The 17,995-nt window shown below is 44.2% G+C and overlaps 1 protein-coding gene across 1 annotated transcript in view; it reads right to left on the bottom strand.

Annotated features, from left to right (window-relative positions):
• The window catches only part of ppp4r1l (protein phosphatase 4, regulatory subunit 1-like), a 38,701-nt gene that overhangs the window by 11,543 nt on the left and 9,163 nt on the right, over positions 1-17,995 (bottom strand). Inside the window, exons 3-13 of the mRNA XM_007912583.2 lie at positions 16,271-16,403; positions 11,479-11,585; positions 10,728-10,870; positions 9,709-9,855; positions 8,987-9,094; positions 8,469-8,534; positions 7,540-7,698; positions 6,577-6,695; positions 3,287-3,798; positions 1,914-2,170; positions 1,288-1,380 (exon numbers count right to left, since the gene is read on the bottom strand). Coding sequence (XP_007910774.1) covers positions 1,288-1,380; positions 1,914-2,170; positions 3,287-3,798; positions 6,577-6,695; positions 7,540-7,698; positions 8,469-8,534; positions 8,987-9,094; positions 9,709-9,855; positions 10,728-10,870; positions 11,479-11,585; positions 16,271-16,403 — 1,844 coding nt within the window. The remainder of the gene's footprint in view (positions 1-1,287; positions 1,381-1,913; positions 2,171-3,286; positions 3,799-6,576; positions 6,696-7,539; positions 7,699-8,468; positions 8,535-8,986; positions 9,095-9,708; positions 9,856-10,727; positions 10,871-11,478; positions 11,586-16,270; positions 16,404-17,995) is intronic.

Consider the following 17,995-nt stretch of genomic DNA (forward strand, 5'->3'; position numbering starts at 1 on the left):
AGAAGGTTAAGCTTCGAGGCTTAGATGAGGAAGGGCAGGAGGCAGCTCATGTGGAGCATAAACACCGGCATAGACCAGTTGGGCCGAATGGCCTGTTTCTGTGCTGTATATCCTAATGTATTGTGCTGCAACATCTTCTGAGTTACAAATCTTCCATTCTCTCAGAGGGCAGCCCTAAAGCAACATCATCTTTCACTTGAATCCAATCTTACCTTTGAGGGATCAAAAATATCTGTCAAACTGTAATATGGCAGGTTACAATATCATAGAATTATACAGCACAGAAGGAGACTATTCAGCCCATTGTGTCTGTGCCATTGATGAAACATTGATATGCCTTCACTGAAACCTGCATCACTCCAGGTGACATCTTCCCCTGATTGAGCCCACCTATACCTTCCACCATAACCAACGTCCTAACCGCCGTGGCTCTCATCTTCAGGTGCTCACTTGCTCTATCCCCCTACTCCTCCAGCTCATTCCCCTCCACCATCCCTCCAATCTTTCCCTCAAAATTACCACTGATGTCTTGACAGATTGCCTGGATGATAGCCAACTTTCTATAGTTGAGCGTCAGAAAGACTGAGGCTCTCCTGATTGGCTCGCGCCAGCGCCTCCACACCTCAGGCACTGGCAACATCAGCATCCATGGATGCACACTCCACCTCACCAAGCCAGCCAGGAACTTAGCCATCTTGTTCAACCCTCAATTGTCCTTTCTCCCCCACATCCATGCCATGACCCACTCTGCCTTCCACCACCTCTGCAACATTGCCCGACTCCGCCACTGCCTCACCCCTCAGGCCGCCAAAACCCTCATACAATCCTTCATTACAACCAGGCTCAACTATGCCAACACCCTGCTTATCGGCCTTCCCAACTCTTCCCTCCACAAGCTGCAGATCATCCAGAACTCTGCAGCTCACGTCCTCTCCCGCACTGGGCTCTGTGACCCCATCACACCCACCTTCGTCCAGCTCCACATCCCTCAAAGGATCAAGTTTAAAATTCTCGTCCTCACCTTCAAGGCCCTTCCTGGCCTTGCCCCATCCTACCTCTCTGAGCTGCTAACCCCTTATCAACTTGTCTGCTCCCTCCGCTCAGCAGGCTCATTTTATACTCTGATGAGTTATTAGCTAGTCTGTGCGTATGCTGAGCCCTGAGTCCTGCTTTGCCACCAAACAACAATTTGCATTTTATACAGCGTCCTTCACTGGGGGTAGTGTCTCAGAGTCCCTGCTAGTTCTATTATGAGCAGCACTTATTTTTTTAGAAATGGGAACTAACCTGTAGTTTTGATTGATCTTCATCAAACAGCAGACTGTCCTCCTGGCCCAGCTCTGCAGTTCTGCCATCGGAACACAGCTGGCTATCAAAACTCTAGAAAAAGGAAGTGATCATGATACAAAGATATGCTTCTGAAATGCAACATGTGCAGCACAGGAACAGGACCAGTTCTACCTACCGCCAGGGTTTAATCAAACTCATTACTAAGCACCACTGACACCACTGGAGAGTCTGTTTGTGACATGTAGTGATGAATCTCAAGAATGACTTGAGATTACAACAGAATAAAAAGAATTGGAACACAACAGCACAATAAACTTGATCCAAGTTCAACTCTTGCACAAAGTGAATAAGTTACAATATGGTCTTAAACTTGAAAGATGAATATCTCTATAAAAGATTCCCAAAAGATGCACAAAGCACCCCGGCATGTCCAGTGCTCCAAGCAGAACACTTTAAAGCTCAAACCAAACTGAGTTGGCGAGGTAGATCAGCATGCTATTTGCTTGTTTATTGCTGCCTCACATTATTTGGATACAAGGGAGTCTAGACAAAGAAACATTAAATTCAATTCTCCCACTGTTACATAGTCACTAAACCAACCAGTCTGAAGACACCAAACGTACCATATTATGTTCATCCACATTAAGTTCCAAACACTCCGAGTGTTTGCCTGCTTCCAAGGTGACTTCAGCTGCTGGGTCCAAACTCTCTGGCACATCATTGCTGATGCAGTCAGGGCCATCTGTAGAAGCTATTAGCTGGGCAATTTCAGGCTGTGTCAGTATGTTGCTAGCACTCTCAGTATCAGTGCAAGGCTCTTCCTCTGGGTCAGAATCCAGCTGTGCAGCACGCAGTGCAGCAGTCAACACCTGGACTTGTGCTGCAACATAAGAGAATTAGTGTCTAGGTCACTCAGAACGATCTAACAACTTTCATTTAGCACTTTACAAATGATAGGAAAGTCTGAACTGGAAGGAGAGAACAGAAAATAGGCACCAATAGAGTTGCTTTTAAGAGGGTTTTAATGATAGGTGAAGGAGATGAAATAGTTTTTTGGGGGGAGAACTTGAACATGAAGCAAGGTTCAACCACCAATATTTTGGGGGGTGGGGAGGAGAACATAAAATCAGCGTGTGCGGGTTGGGGGAGAGAACAAAGCACTCAACACAAATTCAACAGTTTAGTTGCCCCCTCCCCCCCTGCACAGTGCACAGACCGGAAGTTCAATCTCAGGCAGGGGAATAGTAGAAGTAGTGTGATGTATCTCAGTACCCCGGCCTCAGAAAGAGAGAAACTAAACATCAGCCACGGAAAGTTCTCAATCTTGATCATTAACTAGTGACCCCGTGTGAATGCACGGCTACCGACAATGACTGTCAAGGCTCAGTTAGGAAGAATTGGGCTATTTACAGATCATAACCCAGCTAAGTGTCAGCACCTTTGGAAAAGGAGGAAGGCAAGTAATGGCAAAAAAAATCTCCACAGATTTCAAGTAGAATTGAAGCAGCTTTTGAAAAATGGTACCTGCACAACCAGAAGCCACCCTATCCAATAGGCCACTGGAGCACAGTGTTGGAAGTTAGATTTGCCTTGGATTGCTGCAAACTAGGTTCTGACAAGGAAGTGTTGCTACTTTGCTAAGTAATCAGAGGCGTGTGGAGCAAGGAAGCTTGCTTAAGGTTCTGATCTGCCTGGGAATGGAACCTAGGTCCTCTCACTTGCAAGGCGAGCTTGCTAACCACTGCACTACAGGACTCCACTAAGTTAGTTCAGCCTCTAAACACACACACAAACATTAGGAGAAAATTAACTCATCCTAATAGTTATCCTATTACTACAGTTAATGTTTGAAAACTGCAGCACACTTTAGACAAGACTTCATGAGAACACAGAGAATCAGTTAGCAACTTCAAACGGCGTTGGTTCTGAAAACATTGCAATCAGCTTCCTCAGCTAAAGGAAGTCACTAATTCCTCAGCTAAAATACCAAGCCTACCTTGGACATCAGGATCATCCAAGTGAGCCTGTAAGCTCTCCAACACTCTCTCAAGGTCACTGCTAGTTGTGAAGCCTTCAGAACGAGTGCCGGCACGAGAGTAGATGGTCTGATCTCGTCTGTCCTCAACTGCAGCGTGGTGCAGCTCCAAGTCAAAGTTTATATCAGGGAGAGGTGTCCTCCAGTAAACAAAGGAGTTAAATATGTCCGCAGCGTTTGTTGAGCCTAGAGAAAGGCCGCTTGCTCGATTAGAGGAAAGATATGAACTTTTAGCTGCAGTGAAGGCCATCGTCTCTGGGTCACTCGAAACAGAAATGGTACCAGTTGAAAGATCAGATACATGATCCTTGTGACTGCTGCAGTTCAAGTTTAGCTGAGAATGTGCAGTGGTTTCAGATGTCCTGTGCTGCTGAGGCAGGCTTTCTCCACTATCCGATTCCACTTTCGTCAACAACCTTGAATTCTCTATGGCTTCTCGGTTCTGAACTCCAGCTAAATCTCCTGAGCAAACGCTGAAAACAAAAGGATACATTACGATCTGTACTTGTAGTTTTTAACACTACAAATGCTAATGCTTACCTTACAACAAGGGCAACATTGCATGTTCGAACTTAATTTTTTTGTTACAATCCCAAACATTTCCCCATTCCAGAAAATAATTCTATATTAAAAAAATTCAGCATCCTCCTCATCCAACAACAACCTAAAATGTCAAACAACAACAACAAAATTATAGAGCCTTTCACGTTGGGAGGACGTCCCAAGGTGCTGGACAGACAGAGGTACACACCCAAGCTGAGGGTCGGGGTGGGGAGAAAGCAGGGAGATCAAAAACACGGCCAAAGAGGAGTCTTGCGGTGGGTCTTGAAGGTGGCGAGGGAGAGGCCGAGACGGAGGGACTGCAGAATGGAGTTCCAGAGGGTGGGTGCAGAGTGCCGGAAGGCCCGCTAACCGATAGTGGGGCGAGCAAGGCGGGTGATGTGAAGCAGGCCAGAGCCTGCTGAGCGGAGGGAGCGAACAGGGTGGTAGGGGCTTAGGAGGTCAGAGAGATAGGGGGGAGCAAGACCATGGAGAGCTTTGAAGGTGAGGACAAGGATCTTGAACTGTATCCTCTGTGTGATGGGAAGCCAGTGGAGTTGGGCGAGGATGGGTGTGATAGGGTCGCGGAACCTGGTGCGGGAGAGGACACGGGCTGCAGAGTTCTGGATGATCTGCAGCCTGTGGGCGGAGGAGTTGGGGAGGCCGACAAGCAGTGAGTTTGCATAGTTGAGCCTCGATGTAATGAAGGCGTGTATGAGGATTTCGGCGGCCATCGGTGTGAGACAGTGGCGGAGCCAGGCGACATTGCAGAGGTGGGGGAAGGCAGAGCAGGTCATGGCACAGATATGGGGCAGAAAGGATAGTTGAGGGTCAAACAAGACCCCAAGGTTCCGGACTGGCTTAGCAAGGTGGAGTGTGCAACCATGGATGGTGATGCTGTCAACGCCTGAGGTGTGGAGGCACTGACGGGAGCCAATCAGGAGAGCCTTGTTGATGTTCAACTGAAGAAAGTTAGCTATCAGCCCGGACCTCAAGTCCCTCCTCTTCGACCATGCCATCGACCACCCCTCTTCCCCTCCCCTCCCTTCCCCCCCACTTATCCCAGCTCAGGTCTGAAATGCTGTCCAGCGCCTTGGGACATCCTCCTGACATGAAAGGCGCTATACAAATGTAATCTTGTTATTGTTGATGTCTGACATACTGTCAGCACAGCAGTGGGTCCTGGAGTCAAGGGTGGAGGAGGAGAGGTTATGTTGGGTGTCATACACATACATGTGGAAGTTGACCCCATGTCTGCGGATGATGTCACCAAGAGGGAGCATATAGATGTTGAAGAGGAGGGGACCAAGGACAGAGCCCTGAGGAACGCCGCATAGGATGGTCCGGGAGCTAGAAGAGAAGCCGTTTGAGGAGATGAAGGGCAGGCGGTGTGAGAGGTACGATCTGAACCAATCACGACAGCGCCGTGGAGGTTGAGGTGAGAGGCGGTGGATGAGGGTACAGTGGTCGGCGGTGTCAAAAGCAGCAGAAAAGTCAACGAGGATGAGGAGGCAGAGGGAGCCCTGGTCACAGATAGACAGAATATTATTTGTCTCTTCGACCAGGGCATTTTCTGTGCTATGGGAAGCATAGAAGCCCGATTGTAAAGGTTTGAGAAGGGAGTGGCAGGAGAGGAAGGAGTGAAGCTGAGAAGCAACACTTCATTCCAGGACCTTGGAGAGGAAAGGGAGGTTGGAGATGGGGCGATAGTTAGGGAGTAGAAAAGGATCCAGGGAGAGTTTTTAAATAAGGACAGGAGTGATGACAGCGTTTTTTTTTTAAAGGGGTGGGAACAGTACCACACAGGGAGAGGTTTCCGATGTCAGTGAGTGAGGGGCAAGGAAGTGGAGCTGGGAGGTAAGGAGGGGGGTAGGGATGGGGTCGAGGGAGCAGGTGCTGGGTTTCATACGGGTTATGGTGGTGATGACAGAGGAGGAGGAGACGGGTTCAAAGGTGTGGAGGGGGGGATGGTTAGGGGCCGGGGTGGGCAGAGGAGATGGGGAGGGGCTAGCAGATGCAGTGGCAGCTGAGCGGATTCCCTCGACTTCACTTGAGGAAGTCCAGCTTCGCCTCGCAGATAGCATTTGAGGTGCGGATGGGTGAGGCGTGAGAGGGTGGACGGAGGAGTCGATCGTGATGGAGAAGAGGAACCTGGGGTTAGCCTTAGCCTCCAAGATTGTCTTAGAGTAGAACAACGATTTAGCTCCCTTTATGCAGAGTATGATCTGGGAGAGCTAATAAACCTGCAACCTGACAGCCCAGAGAGTCAATGCAGCCCATCTCTCAACAAAGTGGTGGGCTGTAAACCCTCATTATGTTTGAGTTTGACACTGGGTGTTAGAATGCAAGATCTCAGCCAACATTTGTGCACAACCAATAACGTGGAGTGACTGAGGGCACCAGTAAGCAGGAATCCTGGCTGATTTGGCCCTGTTCTAGCTTAGGGCAACAGAACCAGTTGTGGCACCACCTCTGTGGTCACCTGATGTAATCAGCCAACTCTTTCTCTTACATCTCAACTCACTGAGGCGTCAGGGGAGACAAATGATTTATTACCAAAAATGTAAAAACAACAAAGAAAGATTAAATGATTGAATTTTGTGTTTGTTTGCCTGTTCTACACAGATATTCAGCAAACACAGTAAAAGCACAATAGCCATGCTTAGAATTCCTAAAACTACAGTTTCGGAATCAGTCAAAATCACACATACCCGAACTCTGGCTGCCTGATGCTGAGGGTACCATCCTCCTTGATATACAGGCCAGCACTAGATGGATTGGCAAAAGTGGAGATAAATGGACCCAGAGACTGGAATGCTGCTTGGCGGACCTGCAAGAGAATTGTTTTAGTACAGATTTAGAGTATATTTCAGACACAGCTACTAATACTAATGTTTAGACTAATATATGGGGCATATCCACACATTATGCAAACAAATTACTGTTTTCTCTCCCTCCCACTCAGTTTCCAAGCAAATACTTCCTTTCTCAAGTTCAGGCACACAATAGCTATGGAAGGGTTGTGGAATGTGGGTGAAGAAAAGATTACAGGATCAGCTCAGAGAAACCAGCACACTAAAACCCACTATTAGTTTCAGCAACATCTGGGTACAGTATTGCAGTTTCCCAATACACAGCATAGATAAAGCGCCAAGTGCCACTGAATAAAGCTTCAAAACAGATTCAACCAGCATTAATGACTACCACAGTCCCAGAATTTAGTCAGAAGAAGACTTACAGTCAAGAGAGATCAGAGTTGCACTTAATTCATGCTCCAGTATATTGGAATTCGATAGTCACATGGGCCATCTCTCCCCTCCAGCTCTCACCCTCAGCTTGGGTACTAAGCCAGAGTCAAATGCTTTAAGATGTCCTCCCGATATGAAAGGCTTTATACAAATGTAAATTGTATTGTTACACAGCACCTCTCAATCCTACACTGGCACAAACCATGCTGGTTACATCTGAGCAGCTTGCTCATCTTGGCTACTGCATGATTTGGGAAACACTAATCTAGTTAAAAATGGATCACTACTTTGGATAAAAAACATTTCAGAAAAAAAATTCCAAGCTTGTTTCACAAAAGTAACATTGTAAGTCAGCAATAATGGTAACATTTTAATAAAACTAATAGAAACCACGTAGTGCCCTTCTGATCTGATTGAGGTTCTTACCCATCGAGAAGGATCACTGATGAGATTGATGAAGAGCGGGGAGAGTTTTGTTCTGCGGATTTCAGGTGAAACGGAACAGGAAACAGACATGAAGCACTCAGCACAGGCTTTCCGAATGCCCCAGACACTGTCTGAGCACAGCTGGAAGAACCTGGGAATCTGGAATCAAGCATAATTATGGAGTGAGGCAACACAGTTTAGATGCTATTGATAGTCAATAACCCTTTTAAGACCAGCGAAGTGGATAATGTTGTACGTAAAAGCTTTAAAGCACAGGGAAGTAACTGCGGTAAAAATATTTGCATTGAAACTTGGGACATTTAAAACTCTTTGGTAAACAGCTCTTCCTGTACAATGTGATTTGAAAAGGTCACAAGTTTGATCCTTAGTCTTCACTGACCTGTGAACCCACTAGGACGAATGGAAAAAATGTGAAGCAAAATTGTTGTATGGTGCAGCTGCGCAGGACATAAAACGTTGAACATTTTTAAATGAACAAAACACTGTGAATACAGGTGACTGGGTAGATCTAGGTAGATCAGTCCTTTTACTTCCAACATGAAGAAATGGAAGGGGTCAATGAAACTGGAGGACCACCTCAGAACTTCACTAAATTGAGAAGTACACCCTTCAATGCATCTTTGCAAATGGTGCATTCAAGGGTTAACTGCTAAATTAATTACTAGTTCCCAAAAGCAAAAGGAGAAAAGACTGAAGATAAATTTCTTTGTGGAATTCTCATACAACAGGATCAGCTAGCTTTATGTATTATTTATATACAATCTTCTTTCTTTTGCACAACCTACTCTTTAGAGAAATAGGGTAAACTGCAGTCAGGTTTCTGGGTTACATTGCAAGAGATTAGTCTGTGAATGGTTTAAATCTAAAATGAGTTCCTGTATAATAGGAGGCAGAAGTGCTTAACATACCATGTGGTTCTCAGTGGCTTCCTGACCGACGGAGTTACAGATATCGCCAAAGTTAGTGGCACACACCTAGAGATAACATGAAAAATTTTATATTCCTAGTCGGCTCAAGCTCTGCTAAGAATCACATCGGTCTGAGAAGGTTTGCAAATTTCAAAACAGAATTCATGTAAAAAAAGAACTTTAATTTTTATTGTGTTATACATATTGAAACACCTCAAAGAATTTCACAATTACTCCATCATAGTGACTGTTGTTGTAGGCAAAAAAGACAGCCATTTTGTACACAGCACAATCATACATACAATATTGAGATTGTATTACCAGCTTAACCGGAAGACTGATGGCCAGGACACCCAGGAGAAACTCTCTTCATTATTTCAATATTTCATGGGAATCCTTAACATCCATCTAAACAGGCAGATGGGGTCTTAATTTAACATCTTAAGTCCCATTATAAAGCTGTACTGTGCCACCTTTAAGAATCAGTGTGAAACAGCTCATTGTGCTAACACATTTACCTTCCGGACATGGAACAGTTTGCCATCGCTGCACAGCTCACAAAATCGAAGCAGAAGCAGGCGTTCGGTTATCTCACCACTCAACATGGAAGCCATTTTACAAATGATCTAGAGAACGGAAAAGATTCAGTCAGAGCTGACAGTGAACGAGCATCAAAACTAAAGCGTGTTTAGTTCTGGTATCGCAGCCAAATCGCTTGACAGCAGTGACAATTTCACCTAGGTGACTAGATCAAACCCCTTGTAGACATCTCAAAGCACTTGCTCGCTGTGAACACCTAGAATCATCTCAAATTGTGAATCGTTTTCAAAAAAAAATATTGAAGCCTTTAGCCAGGAATTAACAGTTTCCCACGCTTTTACTTACTCAACTTCTCTCACATAACGTTCGGCTGAGATTCTCAGCAGTTTGTGCAGACTTTATTTCATTGCTCAGACCACAAAACAGAGCAGCAGAGTTGATGGACACAGTGATGAGCTGTAGTCACTTCAGTTAATAGTTCACTAATTGGAAAGTTGAGTAACAAGAGTAAATATAGTGCTAAATGTTTTTTCTGTTTTATTTACATTAAAAATCATATGTTGGAGGAAACACTGGATTCTTGAAAAACTTTAGGGAGATAAACCAAGCTACAGGGGGGAGCTAAACCATGCATCTCACAACACAGGTCACTGGACGTAATCCAGTACAAAATGAAGTATGGTTTCTATGTGTTACTCACTGCGACAGCTTCGATCTTGTAGTCATCATCACCGTCAGGAGCAGTCAGATCCAACAGGATCGGGCAAACCTTGGTCTCAACATCAGTGCTGTCGATCAGTTCCTGTTCCAGCAGTACCAACAGGGCTGCCTGACTCGTTTTTCTAACCTAAGAACAATAGAACAAAAGGATGACTGGGGCTTAACCATTTAGATAAGACAGACCCATCTAAATATTGACACCAATCATCAAGATGACAAAAGGAGGAATTCAGCAAATGCCATTAGGAGCAATGGTAGTACAATGGAACCAAATAATGACTAACTATGAAAAATGGGTCACAAGACAGGTTCAGATGAAGAATGCCCTTCAGTCATTTGAACTATTCCTTCCAGAATACCCACTGTACCACCCTACCATCACAGCACCAAACTTTTAATTTAAAAATGAGTCTAGACTTGAGGTAACCAATTCAGTTATAAATTATCCTTTGTGGAAAAAAACTTGTGTTCTGAAATTGTTCTTTGCAACTCTAAACTTGTCCTTTTTACTGCTGGCTCAGTAAATCTGAAAGCAGTAGAGATTTTCACATTACCACCACTAAGTGTGAAAGGTTTTCCTAATCTCCTTTCTGGATCTTCCAGTTCTTGATTCTAAAACTATGCCCCTAAATTCTAAACCCCCAGACTCCCAGAAATAATCTTTCCCTGTATGCCTAAACCTTCCATCATCTTATAGAGCTTTATCATGTCCCCTCAGCACTTCTGAGGTAAAGAACAGCACCTTCAACAATGCAGTGCTCCCTCAGTACTGTAATGAGCGTCAGTCTAAACAACTAGGCCAAAGTCCTGACATAGGCTTGAACATACAACCTTACAAACCAGAAGCGAGTGCTACCAACTGAGCAAACAAGGTACATACAGATTTGCAAAACACAAATTGTTGAAGTATTAAAAAGATGCTTTTTATCTGAAAAGGATTCTGCAGGAGGGGCTTTAGTGCAACATCTCCTAGTCCCAACCAAGCCATTCAGATCTTACCTGGTTGTTGGGATCTGTGAGGTATCGGACAACAATGGGTACAAGGTACTTGGAAAAAGCGGTTGGGAAGGACGGCCGGTTCTCCTGCAGGAACATGGCTATGTGAGGTACCTGTTCCATCAGTTCAGCACGCACGGTAGGCTCTGTGAGAGGTAAACATGGGGTCACCTCAGCTAGCAAGTTGCAAGGAAACAAGAACCTTTTGGTTTTACAGTACAGGAGAGCCCCAACTAGTCACTTGCTAGTTTATAACAAACATCATTTGAAAGGACATTACAATAGTGCCCAAATTGCTAAATGTATTTCCATCATTATTCCATTGGGAGAGATTCAAGCTACTCAGATCAGAAACATACAAATCGACAAATTAATCAGAAATCGGTTTCTTTATCCTTCAGGACACATATTTCAAATTCATCAGTGGTGTAGTTTTTAATCGCTTCAACATCTTAGTCTACATCCCTAATCCACTGGCTCCTTTTCTTTTGTGCACCTCCATCCCACATTACCCTTTCCTCCAGAATCGTGATAATCGCAACCTCCAAAGCTCCCTGGCACATTCGTCACTGACCATTCCTGTTTAAGCCTCATTACGGGTAACTTTACCCTCATTATGGGTAACTTTATCTCTTCCCACCCCAGCCCTTCCCATGTCACTGCTCTCCTGCAAAGATTGCAATGTGCAGAGTACTTTTTGACTAATAAAGAGATCCATAACAAACTACTTACGAGAGGCCGATTGCCAACATACCTGTATCCTCAGACAGCCGAACTACCGTTTCCATAACAGCCAGGAAGTCTTTTTCATCATCACTGAAAGCTCGTAGAACATCCAACAGTCCTCGAGCAACAATCTGCCTGTTCAAGATGGAAAATATATCAAGCCATCTGTTAGTGAAGAAAACAGAGACTGCCCAGCACAAAGCTCTTGTTAAGATATTCCTCATGGTCACATCTTCTCTGAACAGGTTATATTTCATGAACAATAATTTTAATTGATGTAAAAGACACTGAGATTCGTAAAAATTGGATTCTGGCAAATGTAGCCATTCAGAACTGAATTTGGAATATGTGCTGATTGAAGTAATATTTACTCCACTTAATCACACTTAATATTTAAAAATAATGTAAAACAATTTTGTTACAAAAGTACTGTAAGAATACAAGAATCATGGGGCGGGGAAGAGAAAAACAAATGCACAATAGGCCCATCACATCCCTGCCACTGCACAGGTTGGCACTACAGCACATTTTGAATCAGAGTTTAACCCAGGAGTGCAAGACCCTGACCCTAAGCTGAGTGAAATGGCATACTTTCATTCGGTGGATCAAAATTCCTTTAAATCTAATTATATTAGAGCCTCTTAATGAATACAGGAATGAAATACAAAGTGAACTGCATCCAACCCTCTAATTATTTTTAATGAACAAGGAATGCAGTTAAACATGTCCAGTTCATAAACTACCAGCTGTACCCGTTGCAGCTTTACTTCCCTGCTCTCCCTGCCTCCCCCCCCATCTCTCCCAGTCTCCCTGCCTCCCCCCATCTCTCCCAGTCTCCCTGCCTCCCCTCCTCTCTCCCAGTCTCCCTGCCTCCCCCCCTCTCTCTGCCTCCTCCCCTCACTGCCTCCCCCTCTCTTCTCCCTCCATCCTCTCTCCCCCTCTCCCTCCCCTCTCTCGCAGTCTCCCCCGGCACTCTCGCAGTCTCTTGCCCCCCTCCCCGCAGACTCCCCTTCTCTCTCTCAGTTTCCCCCTCTTTCTCTCTCAGGTTCCCCCTCTTTCCTCCATCCCCCCACCTCCACCCTAGCTGCCCTCGCCCACACTCCCTCCCCACAACAGTCGATGATAGTCAAGATGATAGTACAAGAACAACAACAACTTGCACTTGTATAACGCCATATATACGCAGGGTAACGTCTCCACAGTGGTGGAGCCTGACTCTGAGCCGGGATGGGGGCGGAAGGTGATCATAAGTACAGTCGAAAAGGAAGGTTTTCAGGTGTGACTTGAAAAGGGGGAGAGAGGGGGCAAGGTGGAGGGATTGAGGGATAGTGTTCCACAGTTTCAGAGGGTAATGGCTGACAGCGCGACCTCCAACGGTGCGAGGGACAAGTTGCAGGCCGGTGCCAGTTGAGCGGAGGCAGTCGGGTGGTGGATTGGGGAGGAAAGAGGTAGGGAGGTGCCAGGGAGTGAATGGATTTGGACACGAATGTGAGGATCTTGAAGTCGATCCGTCCCGTGATGGGGAGCCAGTGGAGCCTGGGCCAGAACTGGTGAGATGGGGGTACGGAGTTTAGTCTGGGTAAGAATGCGGACAGCCGAATTCTGAATGAGCTGGATCTTTTGAATAGTGGAGCTGTACTGAAGCTACTGCCGAACCAACAAAAATAACTTGCACTTATATAGCGCCCTCCACGCAGGGTAGTGTCTCAGAGCACTTAACAGTGACTCCAAGCCTGAGTTAAGCATGGTTGAAGAGGGAGGTTTTCAGTTGGGACTTGGAGAAGGGGAGAGCAGGGGCAAGGCGTAGGGTTTGAGGGAGAGTGTTCTAGAGTTTCAGGTGTAGTGGCTGAAAGCGCGACCTCCATGGTGGGGCGGAGTGTGCCAGGAACACTGATCAGCATGGCCTTGAAACAATGAAGCTACAAGTCTATTCACAGCAATACTCTGAGTGCGACAGGGACAATTTATGGACAAAAGATTTTTTACACCATTGTGAGAAGAAGTTGGAACACATTTACACTCAGTGATAAGAAATAATTAATTAGGCAGGATGTCGGTATTGGACCCACATTCTGTGTAGGCTGATCAGCAGACATGAGTTTGAAGATCCAAGGGGATAACAATTCTGCTTGTGGTTTATCTGCTTACGAAAGAAGAAGCTACTAAAAGAAGCATTAAATACTTCTTTCCACTCTGCATCAGATGGGTAACCTCAAAGGGTTACAGAACATTTAACACACTCCCACTTGGATCACATTGCTGCTCAGCAATTCATCAGCCGCACAGATGGTCAGCCTAAGGCTTCTGCAGAAAAAGGGTCAGTCCTAAAAGGCAGCTGAAGGACATGGGCTTGGATCAATCGGCCAGCATAGTTACTCAAGCTGACCTAAGCCAGAGCAAGGAGTAACTCAGAATTAGAAAGCAAGATGATTTACTTTAAAGGGCTTAAGCAGTGTGGCAGTCTGTCATTTGGGCATCCTCAGAATATTATCTGACAGTTCAAAAGGTCAGAGCATTCTTTTGTGAAGATTTGCAAGAAACAGTCAGCGAAATAAATGAAAAGCTTACCGTCAGTTACACGATATACCTAACTCTTCCCAAGACTATACGTACAGGTGTGAAATAGATGTGAAATAGACACAGCAATTTGCGGTGAATGCCAATATACGGTACATTTCCCATGTTGCATTTTTCAGGTATGCAAAATCCCCCCCACAGACTTGGCAGACTCTGATCCCAGGCTCCTGTTATCTTTGCTTGAAAATAGACCAGGGTTATTCAACCTATCCACCACCTGAGGTGCGTTGCCTTGCCTCCACTCAACACATGCTGCTGATCCAGACAAGATAGGCAGCTCTCTGCATAAAGGAACTCGGGTTCAAGTCTGCCCTCCACACAGCCAAAAGCACACACCTCAGAATCAGTTCTTAAAGGGGCAGAATTGCAAAGAACCTGTCTGTCAACATACATGAAGATTAAAGTTTTTTTTGCCATTCAATGTGGAGCAACCAGAATTCGGTCTTCAAATGCATTTGTTGATGTAATAACATCCCAGAAGTGGTCAATACATTAAGCTTTTAAACAACTGAAATCAGTTAAATAGAAAGTCTTTTAATAAGAGTCTTTGATGTCAGGAGGATGTCTAAAAGCACTTCACAGGATTCATTGCAAAGTGTAGGGATTGTATTTTGTAGGTAGGTTGGGGCAAGACCGTAGAGGGATTTAAAAGTGAGGATCCTCAACTCAATATTTGAATCTAATATTTGAAGCCTTACCAGTGTGTTCATTTTAAATATACACTTCACTGCAGAACACTAAGTCTGAGAATCATGTCCCATACTCAGATAACTAAACAGATACATTCTCAGTGCAACACGCTCAAAATTCTGAAGGCAAGAATATTGCAGGATAAACAGAAATTATTTTTTTTTTGGAATTTCTCCCCACAAGCACATTTAGAAATGTATAGCAAAGCACCAGGATTAAACAGTTTAGTGATTACTCTGAAACAGCCATCAATGGTGGGATTAGAACAGTTTCATGAAGGATGATTCCAGAATGGTTTCTGTTTGCCTTCACTAAGGCACGTTTGATTGCCCTTTACAGGGAAAATGGGCTATTTACCGAGCTCCAAGGAAAAGCAAGTTTAAAATCAAGTAGGAGGAAACAGCAATATTTCAGTGTTTATGAAAGCATTGTCCTTATTTCAATGCAAGTAACAGAGACTAAATCAGCACATACCAGCGACTGAATCATTCTTGTTCTGTAGGGTTCACACCAAACCGTCCACTCACCCATTGACCCATCACGGCAGCTCCTGTTAAAGAGAGCTTCCAGGAAATCCTTTAAGATAAGGTTTCTCCTCTCTGAATGCATGTTAACCACACAGACCTATGGTAGAAGTTCAAAGTATGCATGGCTAGGCTGAACTGATCCCATCTTGGGAGAAATTCACTAAATTGCTAGAGTCAGTCATTCACAATGTAAAACCAGCACTTCTGTCACCTTCTTTCAATGGCAGAGACAAATAGACTGGTTTCATCCAAGGGCTGAGAAGCAAACACATCTCATATCTCAGCACTCTGCCCCACCTTCGAAACACTATTACCAATCTGAAGGCCAGCATGAAAAGGAGAACAAATCAAGTTAAATAGCTTCCAACCCTCAACATGGATTTTTAGAAGGAATATTAAATTATGGGTTACCCAAATGTTGATCCAAAGAAGTTCAAGTTATTTGTAAACGCAGGGGATAAACTTTTGGGCAACAAACACCTCTGCTCAATACCGTGCATTTTCCAAAGCTAGTCTTGTTGTGATGGATAAAACACTTACATGATCATATAAAATGTTTCAGTATGCATATCTTTGACACTGCTGTACATACTCGGGTGTAATCCCCAAATTAGGGAGACATCAAAATGAAGTCTGTGCATTGTAACACTACATCCTGAATTCACACAATAATCCAGTTTATTAAACACACCATCTGAACAGTTTTGACAGATCTGAGTAACACCGATTTTGACATCATAGACAGGTTTTAGATTGCTGGACCAGTTGTGTTATTCACTTGCTCTGGAATTATACAATATTTGAAAGGCTTATACAAATAAATTTCCATCATAGTACTCTTCCCCGTTGACCTTAGCTTTTTAAGATCTCGCCCACATTTCTTCAATAAGGGAATCTCAATTTGCATGAGACCATTGTTATGCAATACTTAAATATATGCAGCAATGGAACACTGAAAGAACCAATAAATTAGAAAGATATTTCCTAGAGCCATTCAACACGACTTGAGCCTCTCCCCTTAGTTACCTGTTGAACACATTGTCGCTGGCAGCATACTTCTCCAGTCTTGAAAGGGGAGTCATTTCATCTTGATTCGCTAAATCCAGGAACGCAGTTATCCTTATTCCATCGCAGTCTGAGCCATAATCGTCAAACCCAACTGGAAGCCAAGAACAAATAAAATCATCCTATAACCCTTGGTAACGACGTCCTCCAATGCGCTAAACCACATATTTAATAACATTTAAGCAAAGCAGCCCAGCATTCGACATTCAACCAAGATTCGTCAAATTGGGAAGGATGCCTGGTCACAGCCACAATTGCATGCACCGAGCAGTCAATTTTTAAGAGATGGTTAAGATTAACCGGGGGGGGGGGGGGGGGGGGGCTCGAGCTCAGGGGGCACGGGCGGCATGGAGAATCTTCAGATATGCTTTGATAACGAGGACAAGATGGAGGGATTGAGGCAAGCAGTTCCAAGGATTTGTGGCATTAAGTAAAAGTACGGCCTCCAAGGGAGGAACCGAGGGAACAAGCAGAAGACAGCTGAGCGAAGACAGAAAGTGGGAGAGTGAACACACTGGTCCAGCTCAACACCTCCCAGCAAGTTAGTGTCTCTGTTAAAGTAGTCTGCTTCCATATCCCCAGATACAATACAGAAAAGGGAGGAGTCTGCAACAATCATAACAACTTCATGTGGTCAATATTTTGTCTTCAACTCAACGCTATCTGCTTGGTACACACCTCACAATGGATTTTTGTACCTCCAAAATATTTCTGTACATACTGCAATAGCAATATGGAGCCAATAGTGATCATAGACAAGACCATCTCAATGTTTTCCCCTCTACAAGGGGGTGTATTGCTCCATCTCCTCACAAACCAATCCTTTGCAACAGAGGTCTGTGAGAAGGTTTAGCTGTTGGCCTCAGTGTGTGGAACTCACATTAGCTGATAAAAGAAATAAACACTAAATCACAAGAGATCATTCTATCAACTAGAAAGTTTAAACTCAAATCCATTGCAACGCTTTGCAAATTATATAGGTCACAGTGATTGACACAACAGCACTTTGTCTCAAAGATTCCAATCAATATTAAATAACTGAAGAAAATTTGATATTGATAATTTATACACAACTTGTAGCCAATTTAAAAGAGCCTCTCAAAGGTCATGAAATTCCATAGAACTACTACTAGAGCTAATGCAACATGTATATAGTAGACATACACCCATTCAAGGACCTTATCACAAACAGTTGCAAATTCTCCATTTCAGTCCCACACATTTCCTGGATGTTAGAATCACTCTATGGAAGAGAAGCAACAACACCCCTGAAAGGAGGAAACAAAGCTCCCTGCTCAAGGACCAAAATACTTCTACGTCCCTGAAAAGTTGGAGAAACGACAGGATAGAGTACAATAATACCAGTGTTTACTTCAATCGAGTCAGCTGCCGGCACATTCTCAGTACTTTGTGGTTTTACAATTTAGTCAGAGAAGAGGTTCATGAATTAATATTTTGTTTGCCTATTTCACACTACTTTACGATTCAGCTATAACAAATTAAAATTAAAACATCATTTACACAGAGGGTAAAGAACTATATATAATTCAGAGGTACACAGGTTTTAATCCTTCACAAAGGAAATTTACTAGATTAGTTTACCCAATAATTGCGGGACATAATTTATGAATCAGGCTTGATGGACAACTATGTCTTCCACTTAAACGTAAAAAGCACATGGAAAGT

This window comes from Callorhinchus milii, unplaced genomic scaffold, assembly GCF_018977255.1.
Source record: "Callorhinchus milii isolate IMCB2004 unplaced genomic scaffold, IMCB_Cmil_1.0 Scaffold18, whole genome shotgun sequence".
NCBI lineage: Eukaryota > Metazoa > Chordata > Chondrichthyes > Chimaeriformes > Callorhinchidae > Callorhinchus > Callorhinchus milii.